Here is a 26,919-nt window from a genome sequence, read left to right as displayed (position 1 = left end):
TGTTAAAGTTAAGAACTTCAAGGCGCCCTTTGTACGGAACACTAAGTTCTCGGCTCTGTGCTGGCTGTGCAGATGAAAATGTGTCGGGTCTGACGCAGGCTTACCACACGAATATTCAGCGCAGAAAACCAGGAGGGTTTGCCCATAAAAAAAATGGCGCGGACGCGTCAAGCCGGTATAATCACATGCTCACAAGCCGGGCTGTGGGCATGTACGACTTCAGACCAAAAGCGGATGTTATTATTCACTTCCGGGTGAGCCCTCTCCGGCGCCATCTTGTCTTGTTCATGAAGAAGTAGAAGCATCGAAAGGGTTGGAGAGAATTACAGGAACGGTGGCGACAGCGGTATTCCGGAATCGGAGCGGGTAAGCGTTGAGCACTTTACACGGAGGCTCTCGCCGGACAATCAAGAGCCTTCCCGGTTGGTGTGGCGAAGGTTAGCGAGACTTAAGCAGGCTGCGGACGCTGCTTGGCGCGACCGCCGGAACCTCATTCCGAGAAGCCCCGGTACCCCCCTGAGCTCGCCAATGGGAGCGCCGCTCTCGCCGAAGAAATGAGTGTTTTTGGTGAAAGAGCGTGTTCACGATCGCTTCTTGGAACTGAGAGTTTTCTCCAGGAAGGCAGGGGACTAATTGTTGGGCTCTGACCGGCCGTTAAGCACTGCGCGTGCGCAGTGCAAACACTTGCGGGGCCAGCAGCGCAGAGGGGCGGAGGAGGCGGGGGCCGGGACCTGGAACTTCTACCCGGCGACTCCGGACTACGCAGGCCCGGGGAAGGCGGTTGCGTCTTGTTAAAGTATCATTTTGTTGCCTGGCTTGCTTTTGTGTTTTTACCCAGTGATGGATATTTTGTGTTAAGCATCACAAAGGAGGCTAACAGTATCCTGTGTTTCAGTTGTTCCGTTCTTTTGTGGATCATGCTATCGAAGAAAATTGGGCCTTTGAGCAGATTTTGAATGTGCTTGATTAAATCAACAGTCTAAATCTTTAATATTTCACTAATCTTTTCTTTCTTTTTTTTTTGGTGGTTTTTCGAGACAGGGTTTCTCTGTGGTTTTGGAGCCTGTCCTGGAACTAGCTCTTGTAGACCAGGCTGGTCTCGAACTCACAGAGATCCGCCTGCCTCTGCCTCCCGAGTGCTGGGATTAAAGGCGTGCGCTACCACCGCCCGGCTTAATCTTTTCTTTTCTTGACCCTAAATAAAACAAAATAGTATTAAGATCTCTTGAGTACAGCAAGGCAAAACTAAACCAGATTTTATTTGTGTGTGTGTGTGTGTGTGTGTGTGTGTATGTGTGTGTGTTTTTTGAGCACCAAGAGAGGATGTAGTGAGTTCTAGGATGTGTGTGTGTTTATGTATGTATATATCGACATATATCTATATATCTTTTTTTTTCTTTTCTGGAACTCACTCTGTAGACCAGGCTGGCCCCGAACTCACAGAGATCAGTCTGTTTCTGCCTCTCTAGTGCTGGGATTAAAGGCGTGCACCAGCACCGCCGGCTAGGATCTTCTTAAGAGGCATTATTTAAAACATATGTAAACTTTATATTTTAGGAAATTTCTTTTGTATTTTATGGCCCCGACTGGCTTGGAACTCAGAGATCCACTTGTCTTTGTTTTGGAATGCTGGGATTAAAGGCATTTAGCGCCACACCAAGCCTTAGAATTAACTGTCGAAAAATTGAGCAGATAGTTCATAACTTCCCCCAGCTGTTACATTTCCCTCAGCAGCATATGCTTGCATGAAACTTTTGTTAGAATTTGGAACAGTGTTGCTACGTTATTAACTGATGACTTACTCCTGTATTCTTAGTTTAAGAAATCTCTAAAAACATTAAAAACAATAAGGTTTTTTTTTGTTTGTGTGTGTGTGGAGAGGGTATCTGTGGAGGCCTGAAGAGAGTGTCAGATCCCCTGGCATTGGAGTTACAGATGGCTGCCATGTGGGTGCTGGGAACTGAACCTAGTTTCTTCTCTGCAAGAGCAGCCAGTGCTCTTAACTGCTAAGGCATTTTTCTAGCCATTATATATTTTTTAAAAGAAAGGTTCTTATTTTATGTCTGGATGTCAGTATTATATTTTGTTATCGAATTCTGCTTTTGACCATTGCTGAGTCTTTCTGATGTCTACTGTTCCCCTCCAGTTCTTTATTTGATTCTTTCGTTTCTTTGTTACTCTGTCACTAAGGCTGGTCTGGAATGCTCAGCAATCCTCCTGCCCCAGCTTCTTGAATGTTGAGATTACAGATATGTGCTACCACAGAGCTTTTTTTTTTTTTTTATTTCAGTTGGGGCAAGGACAGGGTCTTATAGCCTCCAACTCAAAATCTTCTTGCCTTTGCTTCTTTACCTCTTTAGTGATAAGATTCAAAATTGCCAGCTATAAACGGTTTTAGAACATTACATTTTAGTTAAATTTTAATTATTGTCACACAGTCTATAAGTGACTTTTGTAAATATTAGTGATCATCACTTGAACAAGTCACTTTGGGAAACTCAAAACAGTTGAAGGGCTTTTTTTCCTTTTAAGATTTATTTTTATATGTGTCTGCACTAGTGCACAAATGCCATACATGTGTGTGTCTGTTTGTGTCTGTGTATGTATGTGCATATTAGTGTGAGTGTCTGTGGAGGTCAGAAGATGATGGGTTCCCTGGATCTGGAATTTCAGGAAGTATAAGTTGTTTCATGTGTGCTGGGATTGAACTTGGGTCCTCTGTCAGAGTAACCAGCACTTCTTTAACCACTGAGCCATTTCTTCAGCTCTGGGTTTTGTTTGTTTTTCACTTGCAGTTCTAATAGTAAAGAAAAAATAAATGATGATGGTTCTGGTTGTTAGTATTCACGGGTCACTGTAACAGATTACTAGACGGCTTAAAAATAACTGAAATATACTCTTTCATGGTTCTAAAGGGAAAAAGAGTGAAAGCAAAGTTTGAGAGGCGTCTTCCTTGCTTCTGGATGGCACCTGTCTTTCTGTTCCTTAGGTTGTAAACTTGTCCAGTCTTTGGCATCGTAGGCACAGGACATTTCTCCATATGGATGCTTATGTCTGTCCTCACTAGGGATTTGATTAGTTCTTACCCTAATCAAATGTGACCTCATCCTAAATTGACTACTGTGTCTGCCCAGACTGTGTTTCCCAATAAGGAAAGATATCACGGATTAGGACTTCAGCCTGTCATTGGGAAGACTCCAGGTTGGTCCATAATTGGTGTTTTCCAGCCGTGTGATACTTTTGATGATCAGATGCAATCCTTGGTTAGTAGCTTTTCTCTTCTTCCCAGATTAAAGTTGTTGTTGTTGTTTTTTAAAGACATCACAATTAACTTGACCCTGTGAAGGGAAATATTGTCAACAAAGTCTTGTTGCATGAATCATCAGTAGTCAGACTTTTCCAAACTTGAAAAGTTGATAATCTATAAAAATAATTCTAACAGGAGACTGAATAAGTTGATTCAATCTTTTAAAAGAATAGTTGCATTTATTTTATGATTGTGAGTATATGTGTGGACACATGCACCATGACATTTTGTGGAGATCAGAGGGCTGCTTGCAGGAATTGGGTCTCATTTAGCATCACGTGGGTTTCAGGGATTAACTTCAGGCAGGTTGCCAGGCAGGATGGGACGTGCCTGTACCTACTGAGCCATCTCATGGTTTTCAGAATTTTTTCCCTCTAGGGGGATATGAGGGTGTTGGGGCTGATTATATAGGCCTTATATATGCTGGACAGGTTTCACTACTTAGCTGTAGTCCCTAGGCAATAGAAATCAAATTGTGATACTAAAGAAATAAATAGTAATATTAAAATGTACTTTTCATAGTTAAAGTTATGTATTTAGCGGGTAACGTAAATGAATGAGTAAAATACCTAACCGTTTAGTATAGTCAATTTGGACACACAGCGCGGCTGACATTGAACTCAGAGATTTGTCCCCTTAATGCTGGCTCCCATACCTGGCATCATCATAATCTTTGTGCTTTGACTTTTTTTTTTTTCTTTTTCGAGACAGGGTTTCTCTGTGGTTTTGGAGCCTGTTCTAGAACTAGCTCTTGTAAACCAGGCTGGTCTTGAATTTACAGAGATCCGCCTGCGTCTGCCTCCCAAGTGCTGGGGATTAAAGGCGTGCGCCACCACCGCCCGGCTCTGTGCTTTTGACTCTTGTATGTAAGGAGTCCATTGGTTTCTTGAGTTAGAAATTCCTTGTGTAACTCTGGCTGTTCTGGAACTAGCTCTGTAGACAAGTCTGGCCTCCAGCTCACAGAAATCAACTTGTCTCTGCCTCCCAAGTGTGGGATTAAAGGTGCCACTACCTCCTGGCTTTCTATAGACTTTTGAGTGAAACCAAAGTTAAGTTTTTATGACCAGCAAGTTGTCCCCTTAGAATCAGATTTTTAAATTTATTCTATAGCCTCTAAGAAAACGAACAAAGGCTCCGTGGTGTATCTTCTGTCTAGGTGACTTCTGCATGATTTTTTTACTTCCTGTATAAGCCTTTATGGATTGTGCGTCTCACTTTCCCTTGATTCCTTTTGTCTTAAAGTTTATGTATTTCTAAAATGTATACATTCATACACACAATAAAATAGTCTAAAGAATACAGAAGGTATGAAGTAGAAGTTCCCTGGTAACTTTCTTCTTGCTTCCTTGAACTTTCAGGAGTCTTCTAGACATGCTATAATATGAAAAACAGGAAGCTTCAAGTGGTGGTTTTCATGCTGTAATTTTCTTTCATTGAGTTTGTGTGTCAGTACATGTCAGTGTATAAAGCTCTTCTCATTTTAATTGCTAAGTAGAGTCCATTTTAATTTATTTTAGTTAAATTTCACTAAAAGTACATGTTTACCAGTAGAACATTTGCCAAGATTTTTAAAAGAGTTTTCTTGTGAATATATTCATCCATGGTTGGGGCCTCTGACCAGAAGGCTGTGTTTATAATTTTACTAATGCTGGATTGTTTTCAAAAAACACCCAGGTAGTTGGTGGGCAGCCTTTAACTCATTCAATAGTTATTTGAAACTAAATCAGGATTCTTTTGGTTTTGTTAAAACATTTTAGTTGGGGGCTGGAAGAACGGTTTGGGGGTCAAGAGCACTGGCTTTTCTTCCAGAATACAGAGGTTCAATTCCCAGCATCCACATGACAGCTCCCAACTGTGTGTAACTCTGGTTCCTGGGGATCTGTCAGCCTCACACAGACATACATGTAGACAAAACACCAAAATAAAAATAAATAAATAATTAAAAGAAAACATTTTAGTGACTCCTGATACTTGGACTTTTCTTATCATCTTTGCTCCTCTACCCCATATTTTACATTGATTTTTCTCAATCTAAATCATTAAACACCATTCCTGAATAGTAGCTCTTGAGAAAAGCTTGGAAAGACTGTGTGTGTGTATGTGTGTGTGTGTGTGTGTGTGTATACATGTGTGCATGCACACAGGTACTGGGATCAACTCAGGAGGTCAGGCCTGGCAATACATCTCCTTACCCACAGAGCCGTCTTGGTGGCCTCTGTTACTGTTTCTAAAGATTTATTTTTATTTATTTTTAGATGTTTTTATTTTATGTGTATGGATGTTTTTCATGCATGTACTTATGTGTGCCCATAGATGTCAGAAGAAGGCTCTAGATCCTCTAGAGCTGGAATTAGGGATAATTGTGAACCGAGGGAAGAGCAACAAGTGCTCCTAGCTGCTGAGCCATCTCTGCAGCCCCTAAAAATTTTGAAATTATGTGTTAGGTATGTATCTATGGGTGTGTGTAGCTGTTCTTTGAGGTCAGTGGTGTCAGAGCTCTGGAGCTGGAATTAAAGGTGATTTATGAGCACACTCCATGTGGGTGCTGGAACCAAACATGGCTTCTCTGCAAGATCAGTTTGCACTCCTCACTACTGAACCATTTTTAGCCCTTGTTGCTAGTGTTTTTCATGGGTGGGTGTGGTAGAGTGCAGGGGCATGGTTTGAGACAGGGTCTCATTGTGTGGTTCTGGTTGGCCTAGAGCTCATAAATACCATGATTTTTCAGCCTCCTGAATGCTGGGGTTAAAGATGTGTTCTACCACCAAGCAGTGGTGGTGCACGCCTTTAATCCCAGCATCTGTGAGGCAGAGGCAGGAGATCTCAGTGAGTTTGAGGCCAGCCTGGTCTACAAGAGCTAGTTCTAGGACAGCCAGGGCTGTTAATACAGAGAAACCCTGTCTCGGAAAAACAACAACAAAAAAGTGTTCCACCATGCTCAATTTGTTTTTGGTTCTTGAATAGAGTTAGTTATACAGTTTTGATAAAGTATTTTATATATGTGTATATATATATATTGGACTTGTAGGAATTACATGCTTTATGAGTTTTCAGGCTTGTTTACAGAAAAGTGAGTGGTATAAGGATCTGCCATCCCCTTACTCATAACTTAGAGTACCCCGCCTTCTTTTCATGATGTTTAAATATTAAGGGTCTTAGAAACTGTCTTACATTCTGACTTTGTCTGATTACTGTTTCTAATACTGTTTTATGTCATTCTTGAATACCTAATAATTTTTTTGTGTTGGAAGCTCAGTTCATTAAACATCTGTTGTGAGATGACTTAGTGCTTTAGAGAATATAATACTAGATATTGTAAATCATATCTTATGTGGGTGACAGTGGAAGTCTTTAAATTTATAATTTTGTCAACTTACGAAGTTTTCTTAATCAGGTATTAGATTTACTATTATGTGTTTATTGTTATTATTTGCTGTAATACAAGAACAAGTTTTCTTCATCTGCTACAGCTATTTGTTACTATTTTAAAGGAGCTTGGGGATTGAATGAATCACTTTATAATTAAAATAATTGGATTTCTAGAGATATTGGGAAATTATATATACACACACATTATATAATTATATATTTGCCTTTGAGCATGGCTGATTAAAACTGTACTTTTAACTAAACTCTGATACTAGCATTAACTTAAACTTTTCTGTTCTTGCTTTTCAACCTAAATCTAGTCATCTCTGGCAATATTTTGAATAGTTATAGCTCTTTCATCGCGTAGAAATATCATCATGCAATTTTTGTTGTATAAATTTTGTGTGTATGCCTCAAGGCCAGAAGAGGGCGCCAGACCTCTTTACAGATGGTTGTGAGCCACCATGTGGTTGCTGGGAATTGAACTCAGGACCTTTGGAAGAGCAGGCAATGCTCTTAACCACTGAGCCATCTCTCCAGCCCTGTTGTATAAATTTTGAAAATGTAAAAAGTCCCAGCTTTAACTGTGCTTGCTTTGTTTAAGTAGAGCCTTGAGCGATGTGGGATCAAGGAGGACAACCTTGGCAGCAATGGCCCTTGAACCAGCAACAGTGGATGCAGTCATTTCAGCACCAGCAGGATCCAAGTAAGGAAAATACTCCATTTGGAATCGGGATGGGTGGACATTTGGAAATGGGTGGGAGATAGATGATCACATTCACATTGGAATCGGGTAGGGTGGACGTTTGGAAATGGGTGGGAGATAGATGATCACATTGGAATCGGGTAGGGTGGACGTTTGGAAATGGGTGGGAGATAGATGATCACGTTCACGTTGGAATCGGGTAGGGTGGACATTGGGAAATGGGTGGGAGATAGATGATCACGTTCACACTGGAATCGGGTAGGGTGGACGTTTGGAAATGGGTGGGAGATAGATGATCACATTCACACTGGAATCGGGTAGGGTGGACGTTTGGAAATGGGTGGGAGATAGATGATCACGTTCACGTTGGCTTATTGAATCCTCATGGAAAGAGCTAGCTGTCAGTCCAGTAGTGAGTGCACTCCTGCTGTTGGCTCTCTTTTATTACTCTTTGCTCTTTAGGTCTTTTGTGGGGCCTGCCACTCAGTTCCCCAATAAATCATGCACAGAGGTTTGTTATTACTTATAAATGCCTGGCCTTAGCTTCTCTTATTTCTAACCAGCTTAATTTAAATTAGTCTGACTACATTTTGCCTCTGGGCTTTTTCCTTTTCTTCTGTATATTGTACTTTCACCCTTACTCAGTGGCTGGCTGAGCCTGGGCTCTAGCATCCTCCTCTCCTCATTCTCTTGCTCATCTTTTCCTTCTTCCAGATTTCTCTATTTACTCTCTCTTCCTGCCAGCTGCACCTATCCTTTCTCCTGCCTTACTATTGGTGGTTCAGCTCTTTCTTAGACCATCAGTTGTTTTAGACAAAGAATCCCAGCTTCACAGAGTTAAATGCAGCACAAACCAAAGCAGCACATCTTTACATTGTTAAACAAATGTTCCAGAGCATAAACAAATATAACCCACCTTAAAGTAATACTTTACAGCACATTGTTCTTAAAAATGCTTTCTTGAAGTACAGAAAGTTTTGTGACAGTTTTACATTTTTAAACTGATAGCGTTGGCTGGCGAGATGGCTCAGAGGTTAAGAGCATTGCCTGCTCTTCCAAAGGTCCTGAGTTCAATTCCCAGCAACCACATGGTGGCTCACAACCATCTGTAATGAGGTCTGGTGCCCTCTTCTGGCGTGTGGGCATACACACAGACAGAATATTGTATACATAATAAATAAATAAATATTTAAAAAAAATAAACTGATAGCGTTTTAGCACTTAACTTAGTTATGGCTAGTTTTGTTTCATCATGTTTTTTTTTTTATTTGACATTTCCTTAGGGAGATATTCTTTCTTTTTTTGAGCAGCCTTATAATGTAGTACAGACTAGACTAGAATGTTCTATACAGCCCAGGCTAGCCTCAGACTCACAGTGCTCCTATTTCCACCTCCCAAGTTTTAGATTACATATGTATATAACATCCAGCTTGTTTTTTCTTTTAAATAGCTATGTAGCATTTTTAATTTATTATTATTACTATTATTATTATTATATGTTCATTGGTGTGAGAGTCAAATGCCCTGGAACTGGAGTTACAGACAGTTGTGAGCTGCCATGTGGGTGCTGGGAATTGAACTCAGGACCTCTGGAAGAGCAGCCAGTGCTCTTAACCGCTGAGCCATCTCTCCAGCCCGCTATGTAGCATTTTAATGTAGGATTTTATTCTAATATAAACCAATAATGATAGTAACAGCAAGACTTCTGGATTTGTTGTTGTTGTTGTTGTTTAAACCTTTCCAGGCTTAAAAGAGTTCATTTGAATGGTCCACTCTGCCTCAGAAGGCAGAGAGGGATCAATTACTCACTAAGCAGACTGGCTATGGAGACTAGCATTATCAGGGAACTCTGGGTTTGATTGAGAGACCCTCCCTCAAAGAATAGTGTGGATGAGATAAAGGAAGAGATTACCATCGGACCTCCAAATGTACATAAATCCGTACACATGTGGATATACATACGTGTATACCACACAAATATATATATATGTAAAGAAGAAAAATAATGGAATATTGCAATGCTTGTTTTACATAGATGTGCTATTCTTTTAACTTCTTTTTTTTTTTTTTTTTTTGGTTTTTTTCGAGACAGGGTTTCTCTGTGGCTTTGGAGCCTGTCCTGGAACTAGCTCTTGTAGACCAGGCTGGTCTCGAACTCACAGAGATCCGCCTGCCTCTGCCTCCCGAGTGCTAGGATTAAGGCGTGAGCCACCATTGCCCGGCTTCTTTTAACTTCTTCATTCTGAATGCTAAGTTCTGTTAATTTACTTTAGGCCAGATTGACTGGGCTGCTTTGGCCCAAGCTTGGATTGCACAAAGAGAAGCTTCAGGACAGCAAAGCATCGTAGAACAGCCACCAGGAATGATGCCAAATGGACAGGATATGCCTACAATGGAATCTGGTCCAAATAATCATGGGAATTTTCAAGGGGATTCAAACTTTAACAGAATGTGGCAACCAGGTTTGTTATTTATGTTTCCAAATTTTAGGATGTTTTAGAATAAAATAAGGATTAGTAGTATATTGTTTTCCTTGTTTACTTCTATGGCTTCTTGAAATTAATGGTCTTTAAAAAATAGACTTGTCAAAATTTGATTTTGACATTTTTGTGGTTAAATTATTTTGTACATAGTCTGCTGGCATTGTGGCACTCAGTTTGATTTTTTTCTTGGTTCTTCATTCCTAGGCTGACAGGGGCTGGGAACACTCTGGAAACTTCACTTGGCATCTAGGGAAAAGAGAGCACTCTTTGTCTCTCTCTTGCAACCTCTGGCCTTTTCAGAAGCAGCACTGGCAGAGTAAAACATGTCTAGCCTCTAATTACAGAAAAGTTGTGCCACTGTGTGACAAACAAGCCTGTCGGCTATGCTCTGCTCCCATCGCCCACCCACCTTTCTCCTCTCCCCCTTTTTCAGATAGTCATGATTTTCCATAAGTTCTTGGCTGTTTGGTTTTATTTATTTTTTAAGCTTCACAGTATAATTTAGATTCCTTAATGCTAATTCAGTTTTCTATGATTGTGTTAATATTTTTAATAACCACATCACACTATTTGTAGAAATTTCACATTTGAATATCATAGCCTCCGCTTGCTATTATTTATTAATTTTTAAAATGTATTTATTTATTATGTGTGTTGGTGTTTTACCTGCAAGTATGTCTGTATCCCCTGTACTAGATCCCCTGGAAGTAGAGTTACAGACAGTTGTGAGCTGCCATGTGGGTGCTGGGAATTGAACCCAGCTCCTCTGGAAGAACAGCCAATGCTCCTAACCACTGAACCATCACTTCAGCCCTTCACTTATTATTTCTGTTATTAACTGGTGAGAATAGAAAACATAGGATATATTTTCAACATTATTTTTAAAAGAGAAACAAATATTCTCATCTTTGATAATGTGAGATGGTTGATTTTTTTGTCTTCTAAAAGGCTAAATTTTCCCAATTTTGAAAATGTTTTAGTTCTCAAGTTAAAGTTTACTCATTCGGGCATCTTTGATTCCCCTTTCACTCCTGCTACATTTAGTTTGACCTTAATGGGTTTTTTTTGTTTTTGTTTTTTTTTTGTGACACTAGGAACTTACTAACCTCGGTGCCTCAGTTTCCCCTTCTAAAACAGATGATACCAGAATTTCTCCCTACCTCACAGGGTTGTTGTGAGGATAAATGATGTATTCATGAAAAAGGAGTAATATAAAATTTGAGGTATTTTTATGTTGTTGCCATTGAACAGTAACTGAGAAGTTGATCCACGAGTTGCTTTGGAATTTGTTAAATTTGTTAAAAATACTTTTTGGAGCGGAGTGTGGTCTCACATGCCTCTAGTTCCAGTACTAGAAAGGCAGAGGCAGAAGGGGCTCATGTTTAACTCCTGTCTTGGCTATGTAGAAAGTCCCAGATTAGCTTGGTCTGCATAGCAGGATTCTTGTCTCAAATATCAAAACAAAATAGTAACGTTGGGCATTTTGTTTACAGTGTGAATTAGAATGGAGTTAACTTATTTGAATTATGTATGAGATAGTGTTTCATTCGTTGCTTATTTTTAAGATAATACAAAAGGAATTTGAGAAAAATGTCATAAATTGCTTTTTAAAATCTGTTGTTTCTGTAGCTTTCTTGAGATCTTAAAAATTGCATTGATTTTGTTATAACTGCCTGTTGAATGTCTTTATGCCTAAATCCTGAATAGAATGGGGAATGCATCAGCAACCCCCACACCCCCCTCCAGATCAGCCATGGATGCCACCAACACCAGGCCCAATGGACATTGTTCCTCCTTCTGAAGACAGCAACAGTCAGGACAGTGGGGAATTTGCCCCTGACAACAGACATATGTTTAACCAGAACAATCACAACTTTGGTGGACCACCCGATAATTTTGCAGTGGGGCCGGTGAACCAGTTTGACTATCAGGTGAAAGATATTTTGTTACTTTACTATCATAGACATGCACGTAACTCATTCTTTGGAAATGTCTCGTCAAGAATTCCTAAGATGTGTGTCATTTTCAGGATTGTACAAATAAGCACATAAACAGGGTCAGAATTTATCAGCATTTATCAAAATCATTAGATTTTTAGTTTATTAGGAAAATGGTACAAGCAAATAGGGAAAAATTAGGATAAAGTGAAAAGTGTATAAGTGCCAAATAGTTATATGATGTCTTGTCTTCCAGTTTCAATATGATATGTTTAAATGTTATAGTTGAGTACATTATATATTAATAGATTATGAGTGAGACACAAAGCACAGTGAACGTAGATTATTCCTAACTGCCATGCCTTCTGTGTAAAATTATTATTGTTTTTCTCGGGTTTTTTTCCCCATTTATAGAACATATTAATGGAATTGTGTTCATGGTTTCCTCTGTGACATTCAGCTCATTTCTAGGGACGTAGAACTCTATGGAGAATAGTGTTATTGTACGGGCTTTAATCTGCTTTGCTAGGGTCTACCCTTAAGAATCTAAATGTCAACATGAGATTGTGGCGCATGCCTTTAATCCCAGCACTTGGGAGTCAGAGGCAGGTGATCTCATGTTAGTTCGAGGCCAGCCTGGTCTACAGAACTAATTCCAGGACAGCCAGGGCTACACAAAGAAACCTTGTCTCGAAAAGAAACAAAACGTTTAGATGTCATTGTGAGAAAACAAGTTTTTATGTACTACACTGTCAAAATAAAAAAATTTTAGAAACTGCATATTTAAGCATTAATTGTAAGGTGAATTTGATAATATGTTCACCTTGAGACGGTAGTCCTCTCATTAATGCATGATTAGATTCTTGTGAATTCACTCTTGGAATTCACGTGTGACGAGCTTTGCTCCATTATGAAGGGATGTGGTGACAGGAGCCCTAGTTGAGCCTAATGAAGCCTGTGTGAAAAAGGCTGAGCCTGTTGGCAACTTTCTCCTAAAAGGCCTCTCTAAAAGTAGCAGAGCTTCGAAATAGTCATTTACTATAATAGATAATTCAGTATCATTTGGGGGTTATAAAAAACAAATCTTGCACCACTTTAGAAACAGCCTGAATTCACTAGCAGTGGGAAGTTGAAATTGACAACAACAACAACAGAATTATTTTGTAGCTTTTGGTTAAATAAAATTGACTAAGTGTGGTGGTACCTCCTGTCACCCCAGCGCCTACCTCTGAGACTCTTTGAGTTTCAGACCAGTCTTGGGCACATTGCAAGTTCAAAGCTAGCCAGGGCTATATAGTGAGAGCTTTCCTTTGAGAGGGGGTAGGGGAAGAAGAATGTTGAGGTCTTTGTGGTGATAGGGTGTATAAATGAATTTAGACTGCAAAGGTTCATATACATAAATAGAACTGTGTATGTGTACACGTGCCTTTCTGTAGTTAAATAATCTATAAGCTGGGTTATAGAAAGCTTTGTATTTGCATAGGCAGAAAATCTTTTATCTTTCCTGAGAAAAATAAGCTTAGGTTTTTGGGGTTACAGAAATACTGTTGGATGTTAGAACCATGGAATTCTTGGATTGCTGCACACATGGATTTCTACTGTCCCATTTCATAACACGTGTGTGTCCCAGAGGGGTATATGTACTAAAGTGAAGAAAATTAAAATGCAATACTCTTTCAGCATGGGGCTGCTTTTGGTCCACCGCAAGGTGGATTTCATCCTCCTTATTGGCAACCAGGACCTCCAGGACCTCCAGCACCTGCACAGAACCGAAGAGAGCGGCCACCATCATTCAGGGACCGGCAACGTTCACCAATTGCTCTTCCTGTGAAGCAGGAGCCTCCACAAATTGGTAGCTATTTAAATATGTCCTGTGAACCACACTAGCATGATAACTTTATCACTGTAAAAACCTTTTTTTGGTTTCCTAAGTTGTTCTAGTATCTCTTTAATGTGGTAGAAATAATGGTATTTAAAAGCCCTATCATAGTCACGAATCTGAAACAAAAAACGAGAGCTACTGATCTAAATGTAAAAAGCATTGCATAGTCCTGTTTTTTTTCAAATTATTTGCCTTAAACAGTAGTTTGTAATTAAAGATATAAATTTTTGCTAACCTTCAGAATTGATAGTTCAGTGTTCTCTGCCGTGGGTCTCCTTCTAGTCTTAGTTATGAGATATATTTCTGTCACATTGGTTTCCTTTAACTATTTACTTCCTATGAGTATTTTAACAACAACAAAATCAATTTTTAATTACCATTAACGTTAGTAATGACAAGTTATATATTTAACCCATGTTTTATATCGAAAGTTTCAAATCACCTACCATTTAATGGGCCAGGAAATAGAACTTTTAACATCTTAGGAAGATTCTAACTTGATGCTTTTTAAATTTAACTAGATGAATTCTTAGTATGAAAATGAACTATATCTTTGTCTGACTCTGGTCTCTTGTCATATTTAAGCAAGCAGCTCAGTGTAAGAATTTGGGTCTGAATTAGCCTTCATCACTGGATGAAGGCTTTTTGACCCTGAGCAAACACTTGGCTTTATCTCATTGAACTTTAATTTCCTCAGCTACAAAAGAGGTTGAACAGTAGTAGTGATCTCAGGGCTTTTGCAAGCCTTAAATGAGGTGACACTTTAACACGCTCTTGTGCCCTGGCAGCAAGCTTTAGAACGCGCTCCCTCCTGCTATTCAAAGGAATAGCTCTTAAGGAACAGCATTAAAGGAATTTTATATGGGCCTATTGCAATTATAGAAGTTCAAAACTTTATTCGATTATTAGAGTTTTACTTAACTGACCTGTGAATTTTTTTTCCTTATATGAAACAGATGCAGTAAAACGCAGGACTCTTCCAGCCTGGATTCGTGAAGGCCTTGAGAAAATGGAACGTGAAAAGCAGAAGAAATTAGAGAAAGAAAGAATGGAACAGCAGCGTTCACAATTGTCAAAAAAAGAAAAGAAGGCCACAGAAGATGCTGAAGGAGGAGATGGTCCTCGTTTACCTCAGAGAAGTAAATTTGTAAGTGGATCCTGACATGAAACTGATAATTTTGACTATGTGAAAAGTGGCCTAAGCCTTCAGAAAGAGATTCATTTTCTTGAACATTCTTGGGACAAGTATATTGAGGTTTGGGGTTTGTTGATGTTATTTTGTGTTTGTTTCACTGAGATAGGGTGGCCTCAAACACTTCCATTGACTGCTCTTGAACTCACTACCTCAAACACTTCCATTGACTGCTCTTGAACTCACTACCTCAAACACTTCCATTGACTGCTCTTGAACTCACTACCTCAAACACTTCCATTGACTGCTCTTGAACTCACTACCTCAAACACTTCCAGTGACTGCTCTTGAACTCACTACCTCAAACACTTCCAGTGACTGCTCTTGAACTCACTACCTCAAACACTTCCATTGACTACTCTTGAACTCACTACCTCAAACACTTCCATTGACTGCTCTTGAACTCACTACCTCAAACACTTCCAGTGACTGCTCTTGAATTCACTACCTCAAACACTTCCAGTGACTGCTCTTGAACTCACTACCTCAAACACTTCCAGTGACTGCTCTTGAACTCACTACCTCAAACACTTCCAGTGACTGCTCTTGAACTCACTACCTCAAACACTTCCAGTGACTGCTCTTGAACTCACTACCTCAAACACTTCCAGTGACTGCTCTTGAACTCACTACCTCAAACACTTCCAGTGACTGCTCTTGAACTCACTACCCTTCAGTTTCCAAAGTGCAAGTGTGATTCTTAAGATGTTGGGGGGTGGTCCGTTCCCCCCCCACACCAGAGGCGGCAGAGTTCCCATCAGTGGGAAGCCAAACGGCGCGACAGATGTGAGCAGAACCATGAACACAGAAAGTAGCCATAAAACATTTATTGAGGGGGGGGAGAGAGAGAAGAGATAAAAAGAGAGAGAGAGACACATGGGCATGCCAAGGGAACAGGAAGGGAAGAAGGGGTGAGATGGCAGCAGCAGTAAGGTCAGAGGTAATGGGAGTGGGCGTGGCTTGTCCCCCAAAGAGACCAGAGAGCACAACAGTAAGAGTTATATGTGTGTGCCATTATGTCTAGTGGGGCTTATATTTTACATGTATGTTGTTGAGGGTAGGTGGAAGAAAAAAGGGAGGAGGCAATAAGTTTTTTAAAAGTTTGTCCTGTAAGGATATACCCTGTAATTCTGGTTAGTTTTTATGTTAATGTACAATTTTATATTTTCTTTATTATGGTGCAGCCAACTCCCTAACAGTGGGTCATACAAAACAAAACAGTGTTAAATAGCATAGAGAAATGTACCTTTGAATAGCTTTTTTTAAAAAAAATATTTATTTATTTATCATATATACAATATTCTATCTGTGTGTATGACTGCAGGCCAGAAGAGGGCACCAGATCCCATCACAGATGGTTGTGAACCACCATGTGGTTGCTGGGAACCGAACTCAGGACCTTTGGAAGAGCAGGCAATGCTCCCAACCTCTGAGCCATCTCTCCAGCCCTTGAATAGCTTTTTAATGCATATGTTTTAATTGATATTTAGGCAGATAATTTATACATTTTCCTCCCCTGAGTCAGGGTTTCTCTGTTTAACAGCTCTAGCTGTCCTGGAACTTGCTTTGTGGACCAGGCTGGCCTTGAACTCACAGAGATCTGCCTCCTGAGTGCTGGAATTAAAGGCGTGCCCCACCGCTGTCTGATCTTAATACATATAACTGAGCCTTTAGTAGTTTTCATCCTTTTTGACAGTTAAAGGGCTTTACATCCTTTTAATATTTATTCATCGGTTATGTGGCATGAGTGGCTAACTAATTTTTCTGTTCTTTAGTGATTCCTGGTATGACAGCCAGATCTGGACCCGTGTAGATGTGAGGAAATGAGCTGTCATTTCAAGGCTGATTACTGCCTCTGGAATAAGAGCCAGATAACTACATTGTGTTCACATTTGTTTTGTTTATAAACATCATAAATTTAATTTTTTTCAGTCATCTCTGCATATGATGCAGTCCTTATTATTTACAAAATTGGTCAAAGTTCATAATGGAGAAACCAATTGAAATGAAAAGTAACTGCTTTTCATAGACCTTTTTATAGTCAGTCATGGTGGCACACACTTTTAATTAATCCCAGCACTCAGGAGGCAGAGGCAGGCAGATCTCTGAGTTCAAGGCCAGCCTGGTCTATAGCCAGGGATACGCAGAGAAATTCTGTCTCGAAAGAGTAACAACAAAGAGACAGAAATCTTTAATACATAAATAAATAAATAAACAAATAAATAAATAAAAAGAAAAGGTAACAACAAAGGCCAGACTTGTTATAATCTTAATCCCTAGGTCACACTTTGAATTACTAATACTATGCTCTCAGTATTTCCAGGGATGAGGCTGGATCATGAGTCTGAAGCTGGTTTCTCAAGGGGGAAATATGTTGAAAAAGAACAGCAATTAATGTAATTTAAAGAGGTTGAAGGTAAATGTCGACAATAGGCTGCATTTTTAGCTCTTTAAAGCTAACACCAAAAAATAATAAAAACAATAATTTAGGAAGCAGCTGCTCTTAGTTTGCCTGCTCAGCTTTATATTATAGTGATAAATCTGTGTTCTCTTTATATTATAGTGATAAATCTGTGTTCTCTTTATATTATAGTGATAAATGTGTGTTCTCATGCTGCTTTCATAGGATAGTGATGAAGAAGATGAAGATGCTGAAAACACTGAGGCTGTGAGCAGTGGCAAAGTCACCAGAAGTCCATCTCCAGCTCCTCCAGAAGAGCACAGTGAGCCAGAGATGACCGAAGAAGAGAAGGAGTATCAGATGGTAAGTGCTGCTTCCTACCATGTGCAATTGTTTGTTTACAGTAAACTGTTGAGAAGTCTGAAGCAATTGTGAAGTGCTTATTCGGGTCTGGATGTGCTAGGTAAAGCATGTGTAAAGAGTGCTGATATTACTCCCCAGTACCTCTCCGACCCTCTAAAAATACAAAACCACAGGCTATATAAAGTAGTTATTAACTCTTTTAATAACAATTTTTTGAAATTATAATCGCACTCTTTACTTCCTTTCTTTCTCCAAGTATACATCATTTGCTCTCAAATTTATGACATTTTTTCTTAATTGTCCTCTCTCTCTCTCTCTCTCTCTCTCTCTCTCTCTCTCTCTCTCTCTCTCACACACACACACACACACACACACACACACACACACTCCTAAGTGTGTAATAAAACTGCTTAGTCATAATAATGTTACCTGTATGAATGTGATCTCAGGGCTAACTACTTGGTATTGGGTAACTACATTGAACATGACTCAGAGGACCTGCACTGGATCTGACCCTAAAGCCTCCTCTCTGAGGACTAGCTTTCATGGTACCAAAAGACCGTGCAAGTTTCCAAGGGAGGGAAGCAACCAATGTTCTACCCAGCTTTGACACCTGTGCACGAAAACAGTGACATGACAAAATAATCCTAATGATCTGGTGGTGGCGTAGATACCCTGGTGGTATCCAGCCTAGTGGACTTAGGGCCCACTCAGCAAGAGGGCAACATGCCTGGTGCTGAGAACCTAGTCGAATACCTGGAGCTAGTGAAGTCATGGATCTTGGGTGAGAACCTACAGCTGCTACTTTACTAAGCCAGCATAACCCCTAACAGCATTCTACGTACTTATCCTTATGCCTATAGATGAGTATAGTTCTCACCCTAGTCAAAGAAACTCCTCTTTGCAACAGATAGAGACCAAAACTTAGTAAAAATAGAACAAGAGATTGATGATGCTTAGTTACAACCGATAGATGTACAATACAGTTCCTGCACCTGTGGCCCAGAAATCGTTGTGGGGGAGAGGACAGAATGGTTGTAAGAGCCAGAGGAACCAAAAGTTTGCTGTGAGATTGTATCTCCTAGAAATGTCAAAGTGGCTTTACCCATGAAGTCTTATCACTATGGCTACCTAAACAAGACCTGAACAAGGCTAACACCAATAGACATGGTAACATGGAAATGGGAAAGCTCAAAGGGCCTCACCCTTAGACAAAGAACTACATGCAGGTAAGAAATGCTGAGAGCAGGAGAAACGATCTTCCTTAGGGAAGAGTCCCCTAATTGGGTATCCAATATAAAGTCTATTTCAAGTCTATATTAATAACAGCAATATAATTAAATAGCACTTAACTGGGCCAGCAGGTTGGCTCAGTGGATCAAAACGCAGTCATGTAAGTCCTTAGTAAGGACTCATGCTGGAAGGAGAGAAGTGGTTTCAAAATTTGTCTTCTGACGTCTGCACATGTGCCTAACACAATAACAAAAATATGAAGCTTGAAGACATTTACTGATTCATTTTTTTATAGTTTTTTCTTAATGGAAATGTTGAGAATGATTAAAAGAATACATGGTCTAGGAAGCAGTAGGGAATTGTCTTAGCTACTTTCCTATTGCTTTGATAAGACACCATGACCAAGGCAACAAAAAGAAGTTTATTGGGGACTTAGAGTTTCAGAGCATTAGAATCCATCATAGTGGGGAGCATGATGGCACTCAGGCATGGTGCTTATATCTTGATTCATGAGAGAGAGACAGACAGAACTGGGAATATAGCATGGGGCTTATATCTTGATTCATGAGAGAGAGACAGACAGAACTGGGAATATAGCATGGGGCTTATATCTTGATTCATGAGAGAGAGACAGACAGAACTGGGAATATAGCATGGGGCTTATATCTTGATTCATGAGAGAGAGACAGACAGAACTGGGAATATAGCATGGGGCTTATATCTTGATTCATGAGAGAGAGACAGACAGAACTGGGAATATAGCATGGGGCTTTTGAAACCTCCCACCCATCCCACAGGGATCCCTCTTGTGACACATCTCCTCCAGCACGGCCACACCTAATCTTTCCCAAACAGTCCCATTAACTGGGCACCAGGCATTCAAATATGTGAGTCTACAGGGGCCATTCTTATTCAAACTCCCACAGGGATTGAGCAGAGTTAAACATTTTGTGTGTGTCTGGGAGAAAGAGAATTCCTAAAGCCTTTTTTCTCTGAAGTGCATTATCACTTGATAAGATTGGAATTTGTCCATAATCTCTGGAACATGGCAATTCACTCTGCTTCCATTTCTATAAATAAGTGATCGTGGGTACAGAAAGTCTGAGGGATGGAGAGTCAGAACTAGTTGTTGATAGTCACACCACAGCTACATTCCATGTTTTGCTCAGATACACTGTACTTTCTATTCTATACTATGTTTCGATATTATTACAGTTTATCAGTATATTTATTAGGCTGGGGGAAAAGGAATCTTTGGCGAAATAGAGTACCATTTTTCTTTGTGTTTTTTCTTATTTCCCCCTACAGAATTTTAGTTTAACCTTGAAATGTGATTTAAGAATCTAGTATTATATTCTTAGCAATATTGTTAAGTGAAAGGTTACTCCTTTCAACTTAAAACTCCTATAGACATTTGTTCGGGGAGTGGTGGGTGTGCATGTGCAGGTGCCCAGGCGTGCGCATGTGGAAGCCAGAGGTTTATGGTAGGTAGGTGTCTCTAATACTCGCTCTTTATCCTTTTTTTTTTTCTTCAAATCAGGGTTTCTCTGTGTTACAGCTCTAGCTATCCTGGAACTTACTTTGTGGATCAGACTGACCTTGAACTCTGAGAGACCCCTGCCTTTGCCTCTGGAGTGCTGGGGTTAAAGGCATGCGCCACCACTGCCCTGCTTTATTTTATTATTTAGTTAATTATCTTTGAGTCAAGTGTTCTCACTGAACCCGACACCAGTTGGTCAGATTTCTTGGCCACCGAGTCCCGAAGATGCCTGCTGTCTCTACTTCTTAGAGCCAGTATTGCAGGTGCATGCTGCCATGCCTGCTTTTTATGTGGATGCTGGGGTCCACACTCAAGCCCTGTGCTTCCACAGTATCTGCTCTACCCCCTGGCTCATCTGCCCAGCCACAGATAATTCCCTTTATACAAGCTTTGACTTCTTGTTTTTAGCAAAAGAATTTATGGCATCTACAGAAGTTTATAGTTTTTTTATTATTATTATTTAGAAATAAGGTCTTACTGTGTGGCCCACGCCATAGCTCCCAATCCTTTTGTCTCTACTGCTGAGATTACAGGTTTGCACCAGTACACCAAGCACAAGTGGGTAGTCATTCTTTGATACTTGTGAATTTGAACTTCTTTTTTTCAAGTGTTAATGTTTTTCAAGATGGTCTATTCTCAGTAATGATTGATCTGATTTTAAAATATCTTAATTTAAAAGGCTTTTCATTTTAATTATTTTGAAAATAATCAAATGTATTGAAATTAAATTGGAAGCCCTATATAAAATATTATTCTTTAGATGTTGCTGACAAAAATGCTTCTAACTGAAATTCTTCTGGACGTCACAGATGAAGAAATTTATTATGTAGCCAAAGATGCACACCGGAAAGCAACGAAAGGTACATTGTGGGTGTTCTTTTTTTTGTTTTTGTAGGGGAATTTTGATTTCACTGGTTATTTTGGACTTTTTTGTTGTCCTCTGGATTTCCATCAACTACTTAAATATTCTCTCCTTGCATGTGTTAACTCTTTGGGAAAGATTCAGTTTGAAGCTGTCATGTTGGAACGCTAGAGTGTTTTGTGTTAGCAGACCTACCTAAGCACAGATAGCATTCATCCTGTAGTCCTCTAACACAGTGTGGAAAATTCCTCAAGCTCAGTAGATTTCACTGGTTTTGTTTTTGTTTTTTAAAAATAGATACCGTGGTATCAATATATAACTTTTTAAATGAATTTTGAATTACATCAAAACTTCAGAGTTTTCAGTTTATCAGTTAAAGTTCTTACCACACTAGTGGCAACCACCTTCCTATATGATTTTAATAACACCTGAAAAACATACAGAAAATATATTATGTGCCATAGGTCATAGAAAGAAATACAGATATACTTACCAACCTTTTTCTTCATCGTAAGCCAATTTCAGCTCACATCAGAATTGTAATTTCAAAGCCAGACATGCTACTGGTTTAAAATGAATGTTATGTTTTTAATGTTTCTTCTCTCCCCAAAAAGCAGCAATAGTGGTAGATTTAACAATACCGTAGACTCTCATGACTATGAAATCGTGGCTATTTGTGTTAACATGTTGTTCCTGTTGTTGATGTGATACAAAGCTCCTGCAAAACAGCTGGCACAGTCCAGTGCACTGGCCTCCCTCACTGGCCTCGGTAAGTGTCTCTGTGTGCGTGTGAGAGGGCTAGAGGGAGACTCACTGCTCTTGTCTTTCTGCTTGTTCTGTGGGAAATGCACTGTTCCTACTTAGTGGGCGAAACTTAGATGTCAGGTTTGCTTCAGCCTAAAAAAGCTTTATCCACTTTATTTGACTAAAGCATTCATAGTAGAATGATTATAAATGCAATAGTTAATATAGTTAGTTCATTTGAGTGAGTTGAGTAGAGGATTTCTTCATTAATTGCTCCAGTGTGTAATATATAATATGTAATTATATGTGTTATATATTACATACACATAGTCTGTACTTAATAGGTAGTGGTTTAAACCTTGGTGGTGTCTAAACTGCCTTTCAAAATAACAGCATACATACTTAGGAATTTGCCTAGAGAGCAATGGATTTAATGATTTACCTGAATTGTTTGGAGCAACTCAGTTTTCAACTTAGGAAATGGATTTGTGTTACAGCAGTAGTGATGTGTTCATAATTTGCTATTTGCATGGTATTAAGATTAAAGCTTAAATTTGCCTTTTCCACATGTTAATTTATGTAAGGAACAAGAGAAATGGGTAGAATGAAATGCCCGTGTAGTTTTGATATACTTCTGGGTGGGGAGTAGTTCACATCATTTCTATACCAGTGAGAATTACAGTATTCTGATTTATTAGAGAAAATTTGCTTAGCACCCTACCTGAACCCAGGAAACTTTGAACAATAAAATAATTAATTTTACAAATATTTTCAGAATCATCCTTAACATTATTCCAGTAGTTGGATTGACTAAACTTTAGTAAGGCTTCATTATTGCCATGTTAAGTGCTTTGTTGGTTTGTGTAGACAATAAAAGAAAGCTATTGTTATGATTCCTTGGTGGTGAGAAATATGTGAAATCATCCAAAGAATAAGATATTACTATCACCATTGTCTGAGGATTCTGAGAATTTAATCTTTGAATTTATGCCTCTCCCTACCCGGAATAAGCATATTTTTCCAGGAAAAGGCAATGAAAAAATAAAATTTCTTCTTGGAGCTTTAAAAGTTTTTAGTGGATAATGTGATGTTTTCATATGCTAGAATGAGTTTTATGCACACAGGTGGCCTGGGTGGTTATGGCTCAGGAGACAGTGAAGATGAGAGGAGCGACAGAGGCTCTGAGTCATCTGATACTGACGATGAAGAATTACGGCATCGAATCCGGCAAAAACAGGAAGCTTTTTGGAGAAAAGAAAAAGAACAGCAGCTATTACAAGATAAACAGATGGAAGGTAATCCTAGATTTGTGTAGCTTTTGTGTAGTTTCATATGTGCTTTTTTGAATGGATTATGCATATTAGTGATTTGAGTCAGCAATAGTGCGTGAGTGTCTCATTAAGGATAGAAGTAAAAGCACTTCCCCTTGGAATCATGTAAACAAGAGCAAGTTCCGATCTGAAATCTCTGCTTCATGTTCACTGTGTATTCTGTCTCTCTTGTGTGAGTGTAGTAATAAGAGCGGCGGGGCTGCGTCCCCAGCACCCTGGCCGCCTGGCTAGCTTATGCTCCTAAATAACAACACACAAACTGTATCCTTTTAAACACTGCTTGGCCCATTTCTATCTAGCCTCTTCTAGGCTAATTCTCACATGTTAATTTAGCCCATTTCTAATCATTTGTGTAGCACAGCTAGATGCGCTTATAGGGAAGATTCTAGCCTACGTCCATCCTGGGTCGGAGCTTCATCGCATGTGTCTCAGAGAGCAGAGCTATCGCCTCTGTCCGGGAGAGGGGAGCATGGCGTCTCTGAGCTCACTTCCTCTTCCTCCCAGCATTCTGTTCTGTTTACTCCTCCCACCTATGTTTTAACCTATCAGGGCCAAGGAGTTGCTTTATTGCTTAACCAATGAAATCAACAGATTGATATATGACACTCCCACATCAGTGTGAGTCCAAATCTGCCTGTCTCTGTACCTGTGTCTGTCCTTGTGAGACTGATTATCTGTGTCTCTGTCTTTCCCTAGCAAAAGACTTTGCTCTGTAGTTATTGAACAGCACAGAAAATATCCGCTGGGAAAAGAATGGGATACAGAAATTAACAGCCTTTGACAAGGGACCAAGTCACTGGTTCCAACTGATCCCAATGGACCCAGAAAACAAACATCATCTCCTCCTCTGGCCCCCCAGCTGAGGACCAAACCTAGGGCCTTGCACTTGCTAGGCAAGTGCTGTACCACCGAGCTAAATCCCCAACTCCACATTTATCAGCCTTTGTGATCAATTTTAGGAAGTTGCTTTCAACTCTGCGTTTGCAGTTTTCAGCAAATGATGCACATGCATAGTTTGGTTCAGGAGAATAGTAGAAGAGTAGTCATTTAAGATTACAGCTCTGGATTAGCTTAGGTTGTGAAGGTTCATTGCATGGGCAATCCAAGGCAAGTAAAGTTGATTGTTCTATTTTTCCCTTTAAAAGCAGGTTAACCAAATAGTCTGAGTCTGAGTATACAGCAGTCTTATGTCCTAAATGACCTCAGGGTGTGTTATTAACTTTGGCTGCAAAAGCTCCAGTCTCTGAGAATGTAATAGATAGCTTTATAATATTGTAGCACCACAGTTTTAGTTTTAGACCAAGTAGAGATATTGTAGGATAGAACTGGAGGCTTCATTTTAAGTGGTATGATAACAGCTGAGATTAAGATCACACTGTATTTTTTATTTTGTTTCAGTTTGTTGGAGGAGCCATTCATCTCTGTGATCATAAACCAGGCTCTTTAGATATCTTTATTTTGTACTGGACAAAGGGGAAACGTCTGCATTTTGATACTCTTACTGTACTGTCTAGAATAGTAAATGGCTAACAACATGTGGCTTTTGAGAACTTGAAATGTAGCTAGCCTTTAACTGAAGTATTGATGTAGGTAGATGGCGCTAGACTTCAAAGATTTTCTGTGGAAAAAAGTCTCAGTTCTTTTTGATTTAGTGTTTGAAATATTAATACTTTTGACATATTAGGTCCATGAAATGTGGAACTTTATTTTTACCATTTTAATGTAGCTGTGGGAAAGTTTTTAATTATTTGGGCAGTCTGTACCCTAATTCTATTAAAAATGAAACTATTATTATAATTTGTTAGTATGGTAGTTTTTCATTTCTTACTTAGCTTTTTTGTGTCTTTTTGTCTTTCTGTTTCAGAAGAAAAGCAGCAAACAGAAAGGGTTACAAAAGAGATGAATGAATTTATTCACAGAGAGTCAAATAGTTTATCACTGCTAGAAGCAAATGAAGCAGACGGTGATGTGGTTAACGAAAAGAAAAGAACTCCAAATGAAGCTCCATCAGCGTTAGAGCCCAAAAGAGAGCATAAAGGGAAAGAGAAAGAACGAAGGAGTAGGTCAGGGAGCAGTAGTAGCGGCAGCTCCAGTAGCAATAGCAGGACTAGCAGCAGTAGCAGCTCCGTCTCCAGTTCTTCATACAGCTCCAGCTCAGGCAGCAGCTGCACGTCCTCTCGCTCCTCTTCTCCTAAAAGAAAAAAGAGACATAGTAGGAGCAGGTCTCCCACAGTGAAAGCGAGGCGGAGCAGGAGCAGGAGCTACTCTCGCAGAGTTAAAGTAGACAGCAGTAGGACTAGAGTGAAGCTGCGAGACAGGAGGAGATCTAATAGAAGTAGCATTGAAAGAGAGAGACGAAGAAACCGGAGTCCTTCCCGAGACAGACGTAGAAGCAGAAGTCGCTCCAGGGATAGACGAGCCAATCGTTCCAGTCGCAGTAGGAGTCGAGATAGGCGTAAAATTGAGGATCCACGTGGAAATCTTAGTGGGAGCAGTCATAAGCATAAAGGTGAGGCTAAAGAACAAGACAGGAAAAAGGAGAGGAGTCGAAGTGTAGATAAAGACAGGAGAAAAAAAGACAAAGAAAGGGACCGTGAACAGGATAAACGAAAAGAGAAACAGAAAAGGGAAGAAAAAGATTTTAAATTCAGTAGTCAGGATGATCGGCTAAAAAGGAAGCGAGAAAGTGAGAGAATCTTCTGTAGGAGTGGTTCTATATCTGTTAAAGTCATAAGACATGACTCTAGACAGGACAGTAAGAAAAGTGCTACCAAAGACAGTAAAAAGCATTCAGGTTCTGATTCTAGTGGAAGGAGCAGTTCTGAATCCCCTGGAAGTAGCAAAGAAAAGAAGGCTAAGAAGCCTAAACATAGTCGATCGCGCTCCATGGAGAAATCTCAAAGGTCTGGTAAGAAGGCAAGCCGCAAACACAAGTCTAAGTCCCGATCAAGGTAGTATACTTTTTAAAGTATTTTGTCTGCTTTTTTTTTTTTTTTTAAAGTTTTTTGAATTTATTCAAAGTTGAAAGTGTCCTTTCTCTCTCTCTCTTTATAAACTCAGTTTGGTATTTGTTAAATATTTTTAAATAATGTTAGAAATCCTATATAACAGTATTTATTTATATTGCAGATTTTAAGTATAAATACATTTTTATTTTTAAATTTTGTCTTTTCCCATTTTTTTTTTCCAGATCAACAACCCCTCCCCGTCGTAAGCGCTGAGGAATGATGTGGCAAGAGCCATGACGCTGTTTTAAAAATTCCATGAGTTTTAAGGGCTTGTCTCATTATAGAGGCACATTGTGGCTGTGTAGGTGAAACCAGATTTTTTTTTAAATTGTGTAAATAGGTGTCTTTTTCCAAATGCTGCTCCAAGTTAATAGGATTTCTTTGTATTACATTTTTTCAAGAACTAGTACATAATAAGACTATAAATATGCCATTCTCTTTCAGCTGTATTGTTCTTAAAATTATTCCTGAATGTACTGTGATGTCAATAAAGCTCTTCAGTTCATTTTTGTTAAACTCTTGCACATTAATTTTATGATTTTAACCTAAGGAACGTACTTT

General features: G+C 39.4%; 1 protein-coding gene across 4 annotated transcripts; it reads left to right on the top strand.

The window, feature by feature from the left end:
- The first annotated feature begins 252 nt into the window (after positions 1-252).
- Positions 253-26,874, top strand: Pnisr (PNN interacting serine and arginine rich protein). Of its 4 annotated transcripts, none has more exons than XM_075971312.1 (12): positions 253-366; positions 7,284-7,382; positions 9,656-9,844; positions 11,573-11,796; positions 13,483-13,654; positions 14,641-14,831; positions 17,503-17,640; positions 21,174-21,273; positions 21,991-22,044; positions 23,144-23,314; positions 25,215-26,301; positions 26,541-26,874. In XM_075971312.1, exons 2-12 carry the CDS (start codon positions 7,295-7,297, stop codon positions 26,569-26,571), a joined length of 2,445 nt encoding a protein of 814 aa, XP_075827427.1. In that variant the 5' UTR covers positions 253-366; positions 7,284-7,294; the 3' UTR covers positions 26,572-26,874. The 4 variants fall into 4 exon arrangements, with proteins under 4 accessions (XP_075827427.1, XP_075827429.1, XP_075827430.1 ...); XM_075971313.1 differs by having other exon boundaries at positions 261-366; positions 7,281-7,382; XM_075971314.1 differs by lacking the exons at positions 17,503-17,640; positions 21,174-21,273; positions 21,991-22,044; ... (1 more) ...; positions 25,215-26,301; positions 26,541-26,874 and having other exon boundaries at positions 254-366; positions 13,541-13,654; positions 14,641-14,777.
- The last annotated feature ends 45 nt before the right edge of the window (positions 26,875-26,919 follow it).

The sequence above is a fragment of the Microtus pennsylvanicus genome, chromosome 5 (genome assembly GCF_037038515.1).
Source record: "Microtus pennsylvanicus isolate mMicPen1 chromosome 5, mMicPen1.hap1, whole genome shotgun sequence".
NCBI classification, from domain to species: domain Eukaryota; kingdom Metazoa; phylum Chordata; class Mammalia; order Rodentia; family Cricetidae; genus Microtus; species Microtus pennsylvanicus.
Note: the sequence above shows the minus strand (reverse complement) of the source record. Positions and strands in the feature narration are given on the sequence as shown.